This window comes from Metopolophium dirhodum, chromosome 1, assembly GCF_019925205.1.
Source record: "Metopolophium dirhodum isolate CAU chromosome 1, ASM1992520v1, whole genome shotgun sequence".
Taxonomy (NCBI): domain Eukaryota; kingdom Metazoa; phylum Arthropoda; class Insecta; order Hemiptera; family Aphididae; genus Metopolophium; species Metopolophium dirhodum.
Genome location: NC_083560.1, coordinates 64521127 through 64543842, shown reverse-complemented (window position 1 = coordinate 64543842; position 22716 = coordinate 64521127). Strand labels below are relative to the sequence as shown.

The window sequence follows — 22716 nt, the reverse complement described above, 5'->3', positions numbered from 1 at the left end:
GTTCACACTAACTGATAACTATTTTAGAACCAATGATATGTGCAGAATACAACAAGAATTAATTACATTCAGAATTAATGGACAATGGTATCGTATTGTATCGTACCTATTATTGTATGTTATTAATTATTATACATTATGTATTATATATAATATATTTATCTTTTGATATTGTGTTTTAATAAAAAATTTTGACATATCGAACAAATAAAATTTCCCTTCAAATAAAAATAACACATTTTTAGTAAGTCGAATTCCCCCCCCCCCCCCCCGGTGAGTTTCAAATTACCGAGAGTACACTGTATTTCTATTTTTTTATACGTCTAATCGGCTATTTCTATTTGTCTCTGTTTGTGAGAGACTGGAATATTTTTGACCCGTGTATTTGTGTTTAGTTACGTTACAAAAATAATTAGTTTAAACTATGTTGGAGAATTCGTGTTAATTTATAATATAAATTTTATATTATGAAAATTATATCGATAAACTAATATTAAATATACGAATGGGCCTGGTGTGGCTCGGTGGTTGGCCTCAGTCACTAACGAATTCTGAGGTCACGTATCGGCCGACGTGGTTAGTTTCCAGATGGGTGACCGACCATTCTGGTCTTTTAGTAACGAATCCTCACCGGTTCATCAACTGACCGTAACCCCCTACAAAAATGCTAATGACCATGATAGTTTCCAATACTTAAGATCAATAAATAAAAATAAATAAATAAGGATATGTGTTACCTAATTATGTTCTTATTACAATAATGTTATTATAATACTAGGTAGATGTATCAAGTTAGGTAATATATTGGATTAAGAATTATTATGTGATATACTTACAATTATGATAAATAAATAAATATTACTATAATACCTAATATCAGATGAAATATAACCTTTAAAATTTCCCCATCAAAACTATCAAATCTTTGAAAAAAATTAATGAAGACATGTTTCTATTGCAATAATGTAGCTGTAGTAAAAATTCTGTTTTTACTACAGTTGTTAGTGTTATTATTATAATGGATCGTTCGTCGTTGTGTACCTTGCAGCTACAAAGTATTTTATTATATAATATGTTATATGTATGTGTGTTCTGTGTGTGTAAAATTTAATAATAAAAGAAAGTTTGAATAAATAAACAATGTCTACTTTAAGTCGACTACGCTTACGCCTCCTGTAGCCGAGTCGTTTACTTGACTCAATTTAATATTATATTGCGCATAATTTAATAAAAAAAAAAAAAAAAATGGAAACGGCTATATGTACCTATAGCTTTGTTGAAAAATCTCCGTTTTTATTTCTATATTTTTACACGCCACACTGTAAACCAATGAAAAATAATAAAAGTTGAAACTTTAAAAGTTAATACAAAATATATATAAAAAAAATGGTTTATATGTAACAAAAGCGATAAACGAGATAGCCCAGCAAAGAAAAATATGTCACGAATAATGAGTGAAAAGGTTTAGGGCAACCAAATTTAAAGTTTAAAGTTTCAAACAATGAAGCAACACTACGATACCAAACTTTAGTTGTGGAAGTAAAATTATACGAGAAGGGAGAGGAAAGTAAATTAAAAAACAAACCATATAAAATAAATGACTATTATTATACACACATAAGTCATAACTTAATATTGTAAAAATTATGTTCTAACTATTGCCTTGTAATATTTATTATTCATTTCATTAATTATACATATTGTGTATTTATGTGAAATAATAATTAAGAACAAAGTGTTCACTTTTTTGTTTAAACCATTTTTTTCTATTAAAACAAATGAAATAAAATAAGCATTTAAATTAAAATAATCAGAAGACACCTACAAGTAGTTAAAAAAGTAATATTTTTATTCTACTGATTATATGGTGCAAAATATATTAAGCTTAAATTAATTTTGTTGTGTCAAACTGTGAACAAAGTTTCTGAAAAACCTTTTAGCATGGAATAAAAACGGGTTTACATGTTTTTGGGATGAAGGTATGGGATCAAACTCGTAATCAACAATTTCTAAGTAACCAGGATAATAATAAACCTGGTTTTGAAACTTTTTTGTATTTTAAAATCAGTTGTCAGCATATCAGGTGGACTTTTTAAATAAGGAATTTTACCCGTATAATACTATACGCCTCATCCATTTTAAGTAGATTTGAATGAGATATTATACGTCATTAAAAATTATAGGTTAAGTTATATTTGGACTTGAATTATTAATTTATTATTATGCGATACTTGCAATTATATATTATAATATACTAATATGTAATAATTAAGGTATTTAAAAATACGGTATGACTATAATGGCCAATTATAAATAATCGGGATTTTTAAATTATATAGAGAATGGTTATTTACTAATCGAGCCAAATCATTGATTAAAGGTTGAACTTTTTTAACCAATATCATTAAATATAATTTAACAATTCCAAACTTTACGGTATTATCATCGAATTTTTAAGAAAAAACTTGGGGCACAATGTTTCTTATATAATGATTTATTCACTATAAACTTAAAAGCCAATTTCCTCATCATTCATGAATATAGACTAACATTTATTATTCAAAGAACACGGTGTGTAGGTATATACATCATTATTTAATAATATAAGAATTTGAATTAAAACTTAGGTATAGCGGCATTAAAGATGGAAATAATCATTAAAGTATATATCAAAATATCAAAACCGCTTAGTACTAATATTTTGTAATGCGTTTTCTGCTTGCTGAATATGTACTTATATATTATGGTACTTTTGGAGATGGTTTATAAAGATGCAAGGTTATATAGAAATTGTAATTTAATTCAATAATAGGTATAAAACTGAAAACCCATGCTTAAATTCAGAAAAATAGCCAATGGGTACAATGAAAAATCATGCCATTGCGTTTGACAGGTGATTTCAAGTCAAACCACATAATTATATTTCATATTATATAGAATTTACATCGCATATTTTTCTTCAAATTGTATGTAGGTACCTAATCATTAAAAACAGTGAAATCGATTTAATAATTGTATTGTAATCAGGAGAATATGGAATACGGGAAACCTCGCATTCAAGTTTTAAGATTGAATGTCTTAACTTTTTTTTATTAATTAATTGCTGTATATTAGATGTCTAGAAAGCTACTGTAATGGATATGTTACATTTTAAATCAATGATATAAAATCATTGTATACGAAATACGTTTCTGAGTGAAGACGGTCAACCAAAATTATTACTAAATAGGTATATTTTATGATATTATTGCGTGATTTAAGTACCCAATTTATTTTACTACTAGGCTAATAAAAAAAAATTGTGCCTTTGTATTTTTAATATTTTTCAACTGCTATTGTAACATTATATCAGGAGCCTTGCATTAAATTTTCACGCTTTTTTATCCAACAAATACAATTTTATTGATATTTATAGAAAAAAAAAATTTAAAAAAATTGAAAACTGACTATGTTCGTAAACAGCTCAAAAAGAGTCAAATTATTTTCAAAATTTTATCGTGTATAATAAATTGCTAATATAAACATTCGGTGAAATTTTAAAGTATCTACAATCAATCGTTTTTTAATGACAACAAAATAAGAAAATCGTTACATGAGAAATCGAGTGAATATCAAATGTTGTAAAAATATGAATTTTAAACGCTCATAAAAATTTAATTTGACTTTCTTGTAAACATTTTTTTTTTTGATTTAGGTAGACAAACTTATGAGGAATCTTGCATTATACTTTCAAATCTTAGATTTAAAAAGAAAAATTTTCATGAATTTCTAACTCAAAATAATTTGCAAATTTTCGTCATTTTTCTGTATTTTGTCAAGATTTGAACTTTAAATGCTTATAAATAAAAACCTTGACTTAGGATTTTTATATTTTTACAAATATCATTGTAAAAATATAGTAGGAGCCATGTATTAAATTTTCAAGCTTTTTTAACAAATAAAATTTTATTGTTGTTTTAAAGTTACACCAAAAACCAAAATCAATTTTCTCGAAAACAGATTTTGCGTAAAAAATCCGGTTTTTCCTTAATTTTTTTTTTGTTTTTCACGTCGCTTTTGAAAACTACTGGGAAATGTTTACTTTTGACCTCCCCCCCCCCCAAAGTACCAACTAGATTCACTTTCCTATCAGAAAAGTTACTGTTGAAGAAAATCCAAGCACTTTTACTGTCATAAAAGGTAATGATAGACACAAAAAAAAAATTTTAAAAAAACACACATCATTGTAAAATCAATACATTTATCGCTTTGCTCGGAATCTAAAATGTTTAAAATATTGAGTTAAAAAATAAAACTTATTAAAAAATATACTGAAATTAGTTTTATCAAAATCATTGGGAAATTATACAATTTTACCAATAAACAAATTTGAAATGTACGTAAAATAATATCAACCATACACTTTGAGATATTAAAAAGAACGTGATTAAAATATATTATAATTTATAAGTAATAAACACTTAACTTAACAACAAACCTTAAATTAGTAACTACAAATAGAATGAACAAATATATCATATAATAGTGTTATCTGCGCATTTGAAAATATTTTGAAAAATTAAACAATATGCATCACGCAAGGAATATAAGTAGCAATTTTTAATCAAATTGTGTGCTTAAAAAACTTTTTAATCCTTCTTCTCCCCAAAAAAACTAAGAAACTTCTTATATAAATTATTATTAATAGTGAACACTTTCGCTATTTTTTTAGAAAAATGTTTTAATAATATTACGTAAGCAATTTTTTTATTTTTAAGTATTTAAATATATTAATCATATCATATAAAGTTGAGTTTAATATCAATGATCAGCCGTATCAAATTATTTGTTTGACAGGATAAGATGTAAGTTGTAAGTAAGTATAATGTATATATCATTTTTTAATTTTTTTTATTAATTATCTACTAATATAATAATATATAACTACGATAGCTCAACAGCAATCATGATTATTATGCATAGTATGTAATAACATCATGTACCTTTAATATATAATATTATATTTTGAGGTTAAAAACTGTAGTACCTACTTAAATTAAACAACGATTTATAAATTTATAAATTTGTGTACTGGTTTGATAGATTATAAAAATTGTTACTTATTATGAATTTTGTTTTGTTTACTATTAATATTCAACATCTATCAGATAAAAATTTAAGTAAATTTCAATAATAAATACGTCTTCATACCGTCTCACGTGTAGTATCTAATCGCCGACCATCCATCCACCACGTTAGCTTTGCCGGCGGTCGTGACCCATAAGCCCGACACGGTAACTCGTATTTCCTCCCAGCCGTTAATGGTTGCAGCTGACGTTGTTCTTGAATCTTACTGCTGTGCACAGACAAACGATCATCGTCTTCGGGTAACGGTAATGGTGTCATTTTCGCCGAAGACTGTGTGAACGGAGGTGGCTGTAAATCGTTGTCAATACCACTAAAGTGGCCATTTTCTGCGATAGGTAGGATTTGAACAGTCAATGGTGGAACTACAAACGAGTACGAATAAAAAAAATGTCATTACACATAAAAAAACAGCTGGAGTTCAATTATTCATTTTATTTTTATTTATTATTTTGAGTTTATGGACAGGCCGCGGACATGCTTTAAAATAGCTGATGAGACGAAAAGTCAAGTATATACTTTTTATACCTATATTATGTATAATGTATTCATTGTAATATTGTCACTACGTTATTCGACTCTCTACTCTCCTATAGGTTATTTCTTATAATTTACACATATTTTTGATATTTTACTTGAAAGTTGTTCGACAGTCTCTCGCACAAATGTTAAAAAACGTTACAGCACGTTCATGTCGATCTTATCGAATGTATTAGTAATACTACAACTCATTTGTTTTTTCCCAGACGTCACCTTTAAAAGAATTAGTATTAAATAAATGATTCGATCTTCAACCTTTAGTAGAAAAATAAAGATTTGATCTTGTTGCAATACTCGGGGGAGTTCAACAGAATAAATTGGAAGTAATTTTTAAAATATTTGAAGTAAAAACATTATAGAATATTGGATGTAGGTATAAAGAGTTAGTATACAATGTTATTATCAGAAAGTTATATCAAACGGAGAATGAAGCTCAAATAATTTAGCAATGTGGGACAGATTGGCTAATGGACAATAATTTTTGAATTTTGATGAGTTACCAGACATTGTTTTTGAAGTCAATAAGTTCTTTAGAAAACTGATATGGAAAATGAGATTTACAAACAGATACCCGAGGAAAATAATTAATAATAGAAAAGTAATCGCATTAATAAAGACATACACAGAATAATCAACATTATTGGATTCAAATGTTGAAAGTATTTAAAGAGGTTAAGCGTTATAGTTACTTTGAGATTTAACAATATAAGCTATAAAATCAATATTAGATTGTATGAAATAGAAAGGGTTAGGGGAAAGTTGTTAATATCAACAGAAATAGAAGAATCAGATAGAGAACAAAAATAGATGAAGGCAATATTTTAGATAACTAAATTGAGGATGGAGCCATATGAGTTTAAGAATTTTTATAAAAAACCATGAAATGTGATGGTCTTAGGGATACAATGGTACCGAATAGTATAGACGATGGAAAATGTTGTTTGACTACGAGATTTTAGAAAAGTTAGACACCCCAAAAAATAAATGAGTGATTAGAGAACTTTTTAAAAAAATCTTTAGAAAAGGATTAAAACTAATAGATATTGAGTGGACTTGACGGCGCTGATAAACAGCATTAAACAGTGGTGCAACAAGAATTTTTCAAGGAAATCTTCCGTCCAACAACTGAAAATCTTTTTATTGAAAGTTAAAAAGTATTATATATTTGGATGTAAAACTACTATAGTATGGTCCAAAATCATAAAAATATCATTACAAACCATTGCTATAGAAATTACCACACTAAATATAGGTACAACTATCCTATACATAAAACAATAATAATTAGGTACAAAACAATAAATGTAATTGAAAAAATACAAATAATTCATATTAACATTCCAATTAAACTATGTTACCCCCAGCTTTCACTATCCCAAAAAATAAAATGTTATCAGCTTTAATCACTATTTGTACAACTTAGCATTAGTGAAACTTAGATTTATCAGAAGTCGTGGCATAGGCTCGAATAGGGAATTCAATTTATGGTGGCCTAAATATTTTTTAATGAAAAATAGATGTGATGGGTTGCGTTCCAATCTCCTCGGCAATCATTCCAGAATAATTATAATGCAATTTTACATACAACTTCTCTATATAACTAATACATCCACAGTTCATTATTAATTAATAATTATTACTAGGTATATTAAGTTAATTATTTTGTTATAGACACTGCAAAATCATTTAAGATTACAAACTATAATCACTATCATTATTATTTATTTGTATATTTTTTAAATATCCCTAAATATATCCTTAACTATACTTCCTATATTCTTACAACATAATTGTTGACCTAATCTTTGTTTTCAATATTTGCACTGTGGACAATAATTGTTATAATTTTATAATATAAAGCAGTGTTAATTGGTAATGTTATTATACAATTTTAATAAATTTTGGACATGGTAAACAAAATGTAATATATTGCTAGAATACCGTATTTCATCAAAGCTTAATTTCCATAGAAGCCCCCGCCCCCATATTTTTTACTATGCTGTGATTTCTTGGTAAACATATCTTTGAATGTTTAACTAGTAACCGTTAGGGATTAACTTCCTACTATATTATATTTTAATCATAAAGCTTAGTTAAAGCTGAAATTTTATGATTTTTTGTGATTTAATTTTAAAAACATATAGGATGTACAAAGTACAAACATGAAACTATGCTAGTAAAATCTAAATAAATCAATCACACAAAACTGATAAAAAGGTACATTTAAAAATGAATTATTCATTAGTTTTAATACTTTACGAAAACTATCAATAACGGTTGTCATAAGTTTTTTTTTTTTTTAGTAAACCTGAATAATATGTATTATTTTTTAAACTACATTTTTGACAGACGATACCTAAAATACTTTAATAATGATAACATACATTAAATATGCATGTATATAATAATTAATTTAAATAAATGTACAGTTCGTGTACTGAGCATGACAGCAAACTGTTATGTTGTTTATTCCAAATTATCGTTTATCGCATTTTTATGACTACCTATAGGTATAGCAGTATAACGACGTACAACCAAGTTAAGCCGATATATTTTTGTAATGCTGTTCCTATTTTAGCCATAATAAGTAATAACACACCAAAACATCCTCATCCACCCTCAATAAGATCAATGCTGACCCAAGGCTAATATAAAATTCAACACAATCCCATAAACAATACAAAACTAACAGAAACATCATTGAAAACTGCTGCTAACATCCAATTTCCAAAAAAAATTCCAAGCAACTATTTTCAACACTATTGAAAGATGTACCACAGGGAAGTAAAATGGTAAATAATTTAAAAAGACGTTATTGTTTGATTGAATAATCAAGAATACACAGATAAAGATGAAGTTGGTGATCAGGAAAAATCGAGTTAATTTCCAGTTAAATTTCAAGATAAATCTAGATAAAAATACGGCAGTTTAATAAAGATAAAAAGAATTTATTACATAATTTACTTTTAGTAAATACAATTTCATGACTCATGAAAACGCATTTATATTTAACAATCATGGGTTTTAGACTCTGGTACATCTGATCATATGTAGAAAAATTAGAATGGTTTTATAGTAATAACTTATTAATTATTACTTATTAGTCATTAGAAAATACAAAACACGTGACAATTGGTGACTGTGTATAACACATCCAACAGACTAAGATAATAATTAAAATATATTAACATGTAATTGGTAACGAAATTACCTATCTAACGTATTACATGTGTCAGATCTAAAATGTAATTTATTCTCACATGATAGGTACTGCACTAGATAAAGGACTAAAATTGACTTCAGACAGTAAAAATGTGTGTTCACAAAATATTTACAAGTATTGTGTACAGACTGTATAGGGGGACGAAACAGACAATTATTTAAATTACAATTTTATTTAAGGTCAAAGTACCAAATAAAATTGTCAAAAATAAATAAAATAAAATAAATTATTGATTGCGGGAAGGTGTTGAAATATACACCTTTTGAAAAATAATTACAAAAATGTTTTAAGAGAAAAATGTTTGTTTAGAAAATATAAAGTAATACAATTATTGTGATCGAACATTTTTAAATGAGATAATATTAAATGTTAAATTAACATAAATTATCAGAAAAGTATTACATTTTGAAAATATAATAAAATCAAAATATACAACCGGAAAAGTATTGTGTATAAACCGAAGTTAATTAGGAAAAAAAATTACTGAAACAAGTTTTAAAATAAATATTGTTAATTGGAAAATACAATTGCAAAAAATACTGCAGCTTAAATAATTTTTCTTAAAAAATAAAATTTTCGAAAAATATTTAAGCTTATATAGATTTTCTGACAAAACTTTGATTTAGACTTAACTTTAAACAGAAAAATAGTTTAATAGAAGAGTATTTTGTTAGAAAAACGAGTTATATATCGGATTTGGGAATTATATTATACGTTCAAAAACTGGTTGGGCTACAGACAAAAATGAGTTGGCTAAGCCTACCCAAGCCCTCCTTATAGTTGCGCCTATGGGACAACGTGGACAGAATATCAAGTAGGGAATCCACCGCACCGCAGGTGGATTGCGGACACGCCGATGAGCGACTGTAAGTGCAACTCAAGCCACCTGACACCTTGCGGTAGGCAATGTGCGAAAATTTGATTTGATGCATGCTTGTACCTGATCTACCTGATTAACCAATGACAACCATTAAACAAAAAAACAAAATACTAATATCTACTACCTACCTATTACTATTATAATCTGCAACCAATGGAAACCATTTATATATGAATAAAAAGTTTCAATTACCACCGTGAATCTCAAATTCATTGTTTGAGCACCTCTTATTTACCTTTATTTGTGACATAAGGTAACCTATGTACTTTTCCAAGATTTAATCTATTTCTGTATCAAATTTTATCAAAATTGGTTCAGCGGCTTAGGCATGAAAGCGACAGACAAACTTTCGCATTCATATATTAGAAGGGTAGGGATAGTGATAGAAAAGTAGGGCTAGGGAAGGGAAGTAGGGATAGGAATTACAGTATTAACATAATTATAAACTCATTTTATTAATTATTACATTAAATACAAAAATCACAAATCTTCTGAATCTTCAATTTCAACACAAACAATATTAATTTTGCATCCCGCCTTTCCATTAACAGATTCTGCATATACTATTCCCCTTTACCTACTGACTATTGTTAACAACTATTGTTGATCAAACTATCAACTATCAAGAATGTAGCTTGCTATGTTATTAATAAGTAATTCAGAAATATATTTCCATTAATTTTTTTAAGAAAAGAATAATAATATCCAATGTTCGTCTGATAATCCCAGGTGATATAATTTAAAGGGCATTAACCTTAAAATATTCACACCAATCACGTTTATGCAAGTAGGATTTGCTATAATAACGAATTCGATCTTATAAGAAGCATCGTGCGATAACTGTATGGAGCGTACATGATAGTAACGATGTTTAGGGTTCAATATTAATTTAATTCGATGAAAGCACCTATTTCTCTCTAGAGATACTGTAACATATTATTTATGTAAAAAAACACAAATACATCAAATTACTTTAAAAATAAAATAGTAAAAACAACCTCAATAGCATTATCTAAAATCTATTAAAATGTCATTGTACAACTTAATTTTTTTTAACTCTTTATATTGTGTTAATATATAATGTTGTTCATAAATATCTTATACTTTGAAGTATTTTTTTTAAGCTAATAACGTTAGTTGTTGATACTGCATAGAAAAAAAATAATTAACTTCCAAAATTTTGATCATAGTAAGTTATCTAAATTAATTGAATAAAAAAAAATATTTAAATTAAATTATTATTTATTTGCGCAAGAAAAACGTGTATCGAATTTACCATTATAATATAATACTCTAGATTGACATTTTAAGTTGTTTGGCTTTAATATTGTGTTAAAAATCACTGACACTGGGCCGTAAAAGTTGACTTACCTACAGCAGCCGCGAGCCGCCTGACATATATACTTATTCAATCATTTTGGATATTAATTTGATATCATATACATTTTTTTTCACATTAGAATAAATTAGCCTCGAGTTAAAACGTTATCAAGAACAAAATATTATAGGTACCCACAAAGATCTGGACGATCTTAGATGAGCTTTACACCGTTGTTATCTGAATACCACGTATGCGTACCTATATATTTAACATTATACCATTTTTATTACTTATTAGTACTAAATCTGTGATAGATTTATTCGGCTTTACTAACATAATATAGCTTGTACGTCCTACGTTATACATAAATTATTATTTTTTTGTAATCCTACCATTAAGTAGTCATACTCAATCGAGCTTTTACGGTAACAAAATATTATAGTATGTATTAATACATATATGATAGATACTGCGCAAATACTTAGAGAATTAAACAGCTTACCCATATAATTTTACAACCCACGCACACGTACATGTAATATATTTGCCGTGCATACTAGACGACAATATCCATGTATATACATATTGTATGGGAGGTTAATTTACGTGTATTTTAGTATATGCACGCGTGGTCCTGGTTTTCGACGTTTCGGCGTTTTTGTCGTCACTGCAATATTGTATTACTATTTATACCACCCGTTAACCAGGGTCGCCGATTAATTTCGATTGGCCATGACCGGCGGGTTAGGTGGTCGTCGGCGGTTGGGCCACCACGTGAAAAATGGTGACATGAACAACTACGGCCCCCGTCGCCGCCAAGTACGAATATATTATAATATATGCTCCACGTTCAACCACTACGCGCGCGTATATTGTAACTCGCACACACCGTCACCCCCGTCCACCTCATAGAGAGACGCACACACACACACACACACACACACACACACACACCTATATCCTCGAACAGACACACACAAACACCCCCGAAACAGACATATTATATATATTATATAATGAGTGTTTTTGCCTACGTGTAATTAAAAACGACGTGTCGTTTGGCGGTGTAGTGTACCGTGCCAATTAATTACTCTATACGCTACATATACGCGAGGATACATAAACATGTACATATTATATATTATATACGTATCCATGTATATATTATATTATATTTTATGTATACATATATATATATTATGTACCTATACATAAACACGTATACATATCACACGAGTGCACGACCCACGTGGGGGGTACGGGTGGTCGATTTCAGTGGAGTGTGGGTGTATGCGAAACTATACTGTTATATAGCGTCCGCGTGTCCTGCGCCGTTGGAAAACTGTAGCTGTCAAACACACACACACACTTTCGGTACTCGGCTGGTAATTAACGAGAGTCACACACACGACGGAAAGGGTGAGAGAGAGAGAGAGAGAGAGAGAGAGACGCTGTGGAGACGAAAAGAGAGCGGGATAGAATATTATAATATTATTACATATGTATTGTACGAAACATGACGGCTATTATTGTTATATGATTATATTGTGCAGATTTTGGTGTTACGCCGGGATTTTCGTGAGTTTAACGCGTGGACTCGGTAATAAATTTGTTTAATTTTATCGTGATAGTATAAAAGGGGCTATATATTTATATTTTAGGGAGGCTGTCGATTTTGCACACGACTATTGTTGACCACATAAATATATAACAATCAACAACACGAAGTAATAGACTTGTTGTAACATTTTTCACGGTTTTTTTTTAGTAGGTAGGTAAAATTCATTGTTCCCGAAGAATAATGTAGAATATAACAAATACTAAGTTATCTTCAGTCCACATTTCTAGGAATGAAGTGACCGAATATCAGCAGACATGAGTGCATTCAACTGAACGAAATTGACAAACATATCCAACCAAACTTTTCGCTCAACGATTTACATAACTGTATAATAATGTAATTGATTAAATGTTCAATAATATTACTTACAATTCATATCCACATGAACGACGGCTGTCAGCGAAGACTGACGTTGTCTCAGGGTCCAACGACTGGGATCAACTTCTCCGCTCATGTTTTCTTTTTCAATACTAGTATCAATATTACTCGAACCACTATTGGTAACAATAATTGAATACTCCTCGTCGTCGTAAAAGTAATTCCACACTCGACAAGTGAGTTCGGTGTGCAAATCGCTACGCGTTAATCCTGTCAAAGTCAAATCTACTTCTAAAACTCCTTCCGAGTTGTCACCTCCGGTGGAAGTGGACGAGCTTGATGTAACAGTTGCTGTCGCATAACCATCAATAGCGGTGACGTCTTGTTGTTGAGCAACATTGATATCATCAGGATCGTCCGATTCTGGTTTTAATAACCGATTATCTCGAAACCATGCTACACGAGGTCTTGGTTTGCCTATAAAATAAATAATATAATAAGTTTAAATAGAATAACTTTTTATATTTAAAATTAAATTTAATATATATAATTCATAAATCGTTAAATAGGTATTATATTATCTATTATTGTATTGAATAACTATGTAAATCAGTACTTTATGAAAAATTAAGCCAAATAGATACAAATGTACAACAATAAAAACAAAATGCCAACTGGACCAAATGCTTTAACACATAAAATCGTATTATTGATGCGTGGATGAGTTATTTTTAAAATGTTGTAATTACATTTTCAAACAAAACAACCATTTTATAATTATTGGACTCCCTATATTTTGTGTAAACACAGTAACTTATTTTAAATGTATATTGTAAATAACATTATAGTATTTATAATCCTAGCTCTCATAATTATACAAAACTTTGGTAAATTCAATTTAAAAAACTTAAAACACGTTTGGACTATATAATTTTTCAATCACAATAAAATAACTGAAATACCTACATTTTGTTCAAAATAGATTACCCGTAAGTATTTCTAAAAACTATACGAATTTAATAATAATAAATAGAAAGTGCTATATGAAGTGTTTGATGTGATTCTACTTTCATTAAATCAAAGTAGAAAAATCATTATTAGAAAACCAATACATTTATTGCTGCCATTAAATACCTTAGACTTAAGAATTCAAAACATATTATAGATCCATCATCTTAAAAAAATCATAACAGAGAATGTAGTAGGTTAGGTTAGGAATATTTAGTATTAACTTAGTTCAAATTGATAATAAAGTAAATAATAAATAATAATAAAGTAAACTATAAAGTAAAGTGGATAATTGCAATATTCTATCTTGAAAATGTACAAACCAATGATTAGTAAATTTAAATTTCCGTAAAGCTACTTTGTATCATGGTAAATATACTTATTTAAACGTAATAAATGTATTTGCATAAGTAGCACAGTTGATCAATATTACAATATATTTTATAGCTAACATTTCTTAAACATTTTGTTGCAATTTCCGTGATTATATCCAATATTACTAAAAAATTTAAATTTACCTAATAATAGTTATAATACATTTAAGTTAACAGAAAAATCAAACGTCATTGTAAACCAATAAATCTCTTGCCACATTCAGAATTTACTTTTTTTTTACTATTATAATTAATTATTATACCTACTATAACATAATAATATAGTACTATAGTAAAACATAATTTAACTTGGATACAATTTTTTCTATTAGTATAGTAAATTAATTATTATATAATAAGAAAATGTATTAAGGGATCTTTTGCCTATGTAGAGATCTATAATATTCATAATTTATTATTATTATAAATCAGGGTTTCCAAACGTTATAATAACGTTATGATTACAACGTTATATTTGACAAAAAAACGATTGAAATTTGTTAACGTAACTATAACGGAAAGTGATAATCAAAATTAATTAAATACCGCAAAACAAAACATAACGATTAAAAAAAATATATTATATATCATTAAACAAAACATAAAGCAAAACGTAATTTATAGAATATCATTAAACGAAAAATAACGCAAAACGTAAATTATAGAATATCATTGACCAAAACATAACGCAAAACGAAATATTTTACAAAAGGTCTATTGGTTTCGTAGAAACATTTATTTCATGCGACAATCTAAGAATTGGTTATATTATATTTCGTATCCGGGTCATTACCTACCCGAATTAGTTATTATTTTTAAATTTGATAGATATTAATACTATATTAAATAACGATAAACGCAAAACTTGTATAACGTTTTAGTTCTAAATAATGATAAACGTAAAACTTTGATAACGTTAAATTCTGTATAACGAATAACGATAAACGCAAATTTTGGTTAACGTTTTAATTGTAAATAACATAAAACAAAATTCTTTTTCAAATACAAGCCTTATATAAAAAGAAAATTCTATATTATGTTTGAAAATATAAATTTTATAAAGGTAATTTTTGTATAGTTAATTATTTAATGTGGTTTGAACATTCATAATTTATTATAATATGTATTTTATTATAAAATATTAAAATATTGGAACAAATTAACAATGATTACTTAAATTTAAGAACCTTGCTTTTTAAGTATCACTTATGAGTAAATATATTATAAAAAAGCTTTAATTAAAATATACAGATTACAGAATTATTCACTTATTTTGTATAGATAGTTATGAATTGTAGGCTAAAAAATGAATCAGAGTATTAAAAATAATCAATAATTTGAATAAATAATAAATTAACAAATGTATATTTCATTATATATTTATACAATGATAATAATGTATTGCATTTCTATAGTTTCATTTTAAAATGTTAATTCCATTAATTCGAGTTTCAACATCATGTGCATTTTCTTAATGCACATTGAACTTAATGCGATATTAACATATCAAAATTATAATATAACATGCACGAAATATTTTGTACAAGGTTATTCAAATTTAATGTCGCAAAAATGTCAGGGATTATAAATTATAATAGTCTTATGTAATCCTTTTAAGTTTTGTAACATTAAATTCAAATAACTCTGTCGTATATAGAATGATTTTATGTTAGGTATAGTAGAATATCCAATTTTTTTTTAATTGCATAATATGCTAAGAAAATACTTAAACAATCGTGTACATTGATTTAGCCTATTATAATATGAGTTGTAGTATGATTTTGCAGTGAAACTAAAGCTTACAATATGGTAGGTATTATAATATTATCTTTCATAAATACATTTGTACTAACTATAATATTAATCTGTATACTAGTAAAATTCTTCACTTTCAGTAGGGGTCTTCGCTTATTCCGTCATTATACAAATTCAAAATAAAAATAAATAAATACACAACTATAGTTTAAACTATGATTAATACAAAATAGGTGTGTGGTCAAAACTGTATACAATATTGGGAACTAGTCACACTCCAATATTCACTTGAACGAAGAATAGTAGTGTGTTATGATTTTTAGTTTTAAGGCAACAATTGTAGTATTTAATCAAATTATTCTTAGTACAACCTTGTATTCTAAAACTTAGCCAAGATTTTGTTGAGAATGGGGTTACTTGTTCAAAAATTACCAGGAAATTAAAAAATGCAAAAAGTTAATTTGGTAATATACGCGACAATATCTGGTATAAATGTGCAAAGCATTTATAAAAATAAAAATCCACCAAACAATTTTTCAGGATACTAAATATTAGTATAATTTTACATTTTTGTTGAAAGAAACTCTGTTAGTACAGAAAAATCGTTCTATTTCTTTTACAGTTTATAAATTAAGCAGGATACCGTATATCTATATTACGAAATAGTGTTGTTTGACAATTATTCTTTAGTTCATGAAATAAATAATATGCATGCACATGGTGATATAGAACACAACATATGGGATAACTGATAAAAGCGTTTATAAAATATGTATTATCTGCGTTTAATTATTAAATTATAAAATCGTTGCATGAAAATTATTGAGCTTTTTTTTCTTCCTCAGTAATAGTTTCCTGGCAAAAACGGATGTACAGCAAAACACACATTACTTTAGAACCAATAACTCCCTCGATCCACCCGGAATCTAAAATTAAAACTCAACAACGCTTCTACTCACTTTTAAGATTCTTGAATCATAATAACATATTTTATATTATATATAGGGATATAGGGAGCTAATAAATATCGTTTCTTTGTAATTTATATACATGAACTAGGAGGGATAGTTGAGATGTTCTACTTGTTTACTCAGTAAAGAATATTATGATGAATAAATTTAACGAAAACGAGGAGAATTATTAATAAACCAACATTCACGTATTATATATAACCTATAGTTTTTATTTTTTGTTTTTGTAAAAAGATAAAGAACGAGCCGAGTGTGCATGACCAGATGTCTCTATATAAAAGGATAATAATTTATTGTTTCGAATACTCAGGGGCTAAGTGTGGTTATGTGAATCCGTACATCGTGTGGACAGCTCAAATCTAACATTTGTCGTCTTCATAATTAAGATACACATATACACAATAAACATATTTCACGTAACACGCACTTGGTTGGTGGCGGCGGTGGTGGGTGCATATTAAATAATATGGAAACGATGATAGAAATAAATAAATAATTACCGGGGGTGTATAAGTGAAAAGACGGTGGTATATACCGTACTGTCGGCGGGGGAATATTAGTGGCGAGATGAATACTACGCCAGGAACGACTGATAATGTTTGCACACACACCGGCCCCAATATAAGGGCGTTCGTGAGTACCGCTGCGCACAAAGACGACGAGTGTACCTACCCCGCTGCTTTTGTATTATTCAATGTACAAAGACAGTAAAATGAATAAGCGTAAAAGATTATGGCCAGATTGTAAAACACGATGGTAAACTCTGATGAGTCTGGCTATACGTGCTTTACACGTGACCCCATATGATACGGAGGTATACGACTGTACTAGTGTAGTAGGATTATTATTAATATTTTTAGCGAACGCGATAAATAACTTTTTTAAAGTGGCTATTGTAAAACATGTGACGGTAAACTCTGCTTCAAACGCTACCGAAATATATTGTAGGGTAGTACAATACCATTATTATACTACACAAATGGAAATTTGATTTCAGCTATTATCATGGTCTACATATTATATTATAACGAAACTAACCTCCATATACCCGGCAGCGAACACGCACGTCCGATCCCTCGACATAAGGCCCTACGACCGTCGTGGTAGTCGTGGTAGACGCCTCCGACCCTCGATCATTTTTGCTATTAACGCTATCTCCGTCTTGTCGTCGCAGTAGCTGTCGACCCGTGGCCAAGTCCATAATTTCCATGCGATCCGGTGGCACTGCGTAACACAATACATATAATAATCACAAAATTTAATAGCGTATGCGTTTAGCACGTCGTTATGAATTCATTAATAATTTATCTATTAATTTATATTTTATACCCATAATCCACATCTCTGTATCTATCATCACTATATGGATCGATTTCCTATTATATATTTATATGACGTATTTTATACATTATTTATTATTTATGCCAACCCTATTACACATTATAGAAAAGTCCATAATTTATCATCTACTCGGATATTCTTTTTGCGTACACACCCTTTCCACTATAGCTGTCTCGATTGACTAAACAGCAATAAAAAAAAATAAAAAAAAATACCGTGACCTAGGGGAGACATTCCGAATTCCATTCGCAGAACTCGGCGACTGCTGTTATAACTGCCGTAACAATTTGCCATTTCACCGCACTCCACGCCCGACCAACTACTATTAGGTACCTATATTATTGTTTTATTGCGATGGTATTGCCCCGATTGGCAATGATTGCAGCGGAAGATAAGTAAATTGTCCCCGTCGAATACCCCAACCAATACAAATGTATGCGGAGACGATTAATAATTTTGAAACTGCAAGTCGTGTCCAGTTACAGGGTTTAATAGTAAAATACGTGACTAGAGTACCGACAAGAAGATTGCGTGCGTATTCCTATAGTATAGTAATTATTTTTGTACGTGCAGCCCGTCTTGCATGCGAACACAATGTTGTGTTCATCACCACATTGTCACAATTATGGTAATCGTTTTATGAGCAAAGGGGTGGTGTGGTTTTACTTATATGACTAGGGTTGACAAAAAATATAAGTTTATATCTTTTAGTTTTTTTCATTAAAAATGTTAGACAGGTAATTAGATTTAACTTAGTGTTTAAAAACGAAAAAATATGTTATCGTTAAAAAAGCTTTTTTTTAACTTTGGTCTGGTGTACTGGTGTATATTACGATCATTTTCTTTTTTTATTTAACAAAATAAATATTATTCATTATTTTGTTAAACATTTTTACATAACGAGTCATAAAATTTAAATAAATTTAAATATTTTAGGTGAAATAATAAATCATTTTTAAGAATATCAGTGAACACCACCGCGCGTTCCGTAGTATTATAGGTATTATCTACTAAAAATTAACGTTGGAATCCGATTCGGTACATTAGGACCAATTATCATATTATTATATACGTGTAATAAAATAATATTATTAAAATTAATTTTTTTTTTAACTGAGCATTCTTTAATCATCGGTAAATCATTATTTTAGTATGGACCACGGGATCGCGCGTGCGTTAGAGATGTGATTTATTAAATGGGATAGCGATGATTGCAGCATTTGAAAAACGATTCCTGGCGATGTTATCGAATCAATTATATGAAGAGCAAAATAATTGCGAGTTTTTTTTTATATAAATTACAATAAAAGTTATAAAGTGCTAATATGTATAATTGTACAAGAATGAGAAAGTTAATTTTTTGTTAGTAGATTAATTATTTATAGAATCGAAATCGGTTAATTAATGTATTATTGTTTTAGTTTTAAATAAATAAATTGCCAGCGTCGCCTGTCCTTTGTAACAATTACTATATAATAATGGATGCAAAGGAATCAACGGATTCCACTACCGCCGTTTCGATTCATGACTGTCTTCTGTCATACAAAACCTGCCATCACCTTTCCACCCTTTCAACCCTTTCTCGATCACTACCTCGTCTGCTCTCACTACACTCTTTTTCCCGCCAGCACCCGTGTATACACCATCGTCCGCGGTATCATTCCACTGCTACCCTCCCACTCATATTTGTATTTCCTTTAGACTCCCTTTCTTCCGTCACCAAGCACAGAGGAAAATAATAATAATAATAATAATAGCAATAGTAATAGTAATAATAACAATAATAATAACAACGACTCTATATAGCCATACCGCCAACGTTCGAGAGCTTTTCATTTCACCCCTTCCGCTGCTGCTTCTCTCGACAACACTGCCGCAGCGTCCCCATCCCGCGTGTACCACCGCCACCGGGTGCTGCCGCCCGAACGAGATCGATATAGCAGCGCGCAAGTACACCCTCTTCACCACCACCCAACCCCCTATACACTCGCCCTAAACCATCACGACTTGCCAAGCCACCGCTCCGCGCGTTACACGTCGCCCACGCGCGGTCACCCATTGCGCGCTGTCGTCAAACCCTGCCCGGATGCCCGTCCGTATATTCACACTTCCTCCGTCCAACTGTCGCGCCGCCAACACCACCCCCACTCACCACCCCAAACGACGACGACCGTCCAAAAAACCCATCCACTTTGTTCGCCGCCGCTCACTCGCTCATCCTCGGTCCACCCATTCGCGTGTACACGCGTACGCCGCCGCGACTTAAGTATAACGGCGTAACCGGCTTCCGCGCTGTGAACGCGTTACCGACGACAGCATGATGCAACATTTATACGCGTACACGCGGAATGCTGTGGACAAACCTAGTCACTCTGGGTCGTTGCGGTATTCGACCAAACGTAATATAAAATATACGCTCCACGTGTAGGTATATATACATGCTATCCGACGCGGCCGCAGCGGTGATGAATTTCCACCCGGATGTTCTCATGCTATATATATATATATTGTATATAATACACAGACACACACACACACACACACACACACACACACACACACACACACAGACACAGACACAGACACAGACACACACACACACACACACACACACACACACACACACACACACACACAGCCCGGTGGCGGGTGCATGAACCCATCTCTCTTCCACTCCATGTCCATCTCTTGCACCCCCTCTCCAACTATTTAACCCACCCTTATCACCTTTTTGCACCGAAAAACCAAGCAACAACCCGAGCAGAAGCCGAATCCACCCACGTATTATAATACGCGCCAAAAGTCTCGTTCCCAGTAGTTGCTCGTCCCGGCATTGCTGGCCGCCCGGCCCGTAATCTCCCGCCGCTGCTACCCATAGACTACGACCATTATTACTTATTAGCAACACCATACAATTTTCTGCCTTTATTTGTATACCTATATATTATATCGTTTCATGTTTTGCTCGCAATTGTATATATATATATATATATATACATTATATAGAGAAAGAGAGATTATAGATAGAGAGGTATATTCTTACGCTCGGCACCAAATCCTAAACTTAATCATATTAATAATGGAAACGTCTAAAGAGCTCTTTCGTGGAATCCATATAACAACGTTTTCCGTTGCATTAAATTAATTATAACAAATTACATTATTTTTCAATCATTGTAATTTGATTTATGAAAGTTTTAAAATGTAATTAATACCACGAAATAATTTATTTATATTGTAATCACACACCGAAATTGCGATGTATTAAACTTTAAACGCAATATTATAATATGAAATGTCCAATTTAATTCGAAAACAACAAAAAAAATAATATTATTATTATAGGTAGTAGAGTATTCTATCAATGCTACGTCATATTTTTTATTCACTAGTAAACATTACAGAGCCATCGATTTAATTAAAATATTAAGCAATATTGAATTTTAAAATCTTAAAATAATGTATAAGTACTTGAAAAATGTATGATTCCTCATAACATTAATTGACACATTGCGTGATTTTATGCAATTTTATCAAACACATAATAACTATACCAAATTTTAATCAACTAATTTTTTCCTCTTTTATTTTATGTATTGTTAACAATATGTAAATATATGCGTAACTATCTTGTATAGCCTAGGCTATGTAACTATATATCTTATCTATAGCAAAATATCCCTAATATATTATTTTAAAGGTAATATTTATTATGATTTTAATGATTTAAATGAAATCGACTTACCGACCACAGTTAGATTCACTTTAGAATTGCGGGTTTGAGCTAATCTAAAATCAACTCGGCACCGGTAAAGGTGAATCGCGTCTTTTACGCTGACCCGGTCGATTCGTAATTCCGATGAATAATATGTCGAGACAGTCGATTTCTTTTGACTATTTATTTTCGATTTCAATTCTCCTTCTGTTTTGTCTGCGTTAACATGAAAATGTGCTCGGTCACCAAACACTCGTTGGTCAGACCATCTTTCTGCACCCGTGGTCATCAAATGATACGACGTGGAGTCATACGGCTGATGAGTATGCGTAGAAGAAGATCTGGCGTCCACGCTGTTAAATAATTATAAAAATATGAACATGTGAGTAATAATAAATATTGCAACAATAACAGAAATATTTAAAATAAAATTTGTTAAAAATAAATAAATAATCAAATAACATTGAAAACACATTAATGAAAATGTAATTGATTAAAAAGCAATATAAACGTAGACACAATACT

General features: G+C 29.8%; 1 protein-coding gene across 1 annotated transcript in view; it reads right to left on the bottom strand.

Annotated features, from left to right (window-relative positions):
* Positions 1-22716, bottom strand: part of LOC132934267 (uncharacterized) — a 59283-nt gene that overhangs the window by 18489 nt on the left and 18078 nt on the right. The window contains exons 4-7 of the mRNA XM_061000555.1: positions 22222-22544; positions 18174-18359; positions 13079-13504; positions 5191-5489 (exon numbers count right to left, since the gene is read on the bottom strand). Coding sequence (XP_060856538.1) covers positions 5191-5489; positions 13079-13504; positions 18174-18359; positions 22222-22544 — 1234 coding nt within the window. The remainder of the gene's footprint in view (positions 1-5190; positions 5490-13078; positions 13505-18173; positions 18360-22221; positions 22545-22716) is intronic.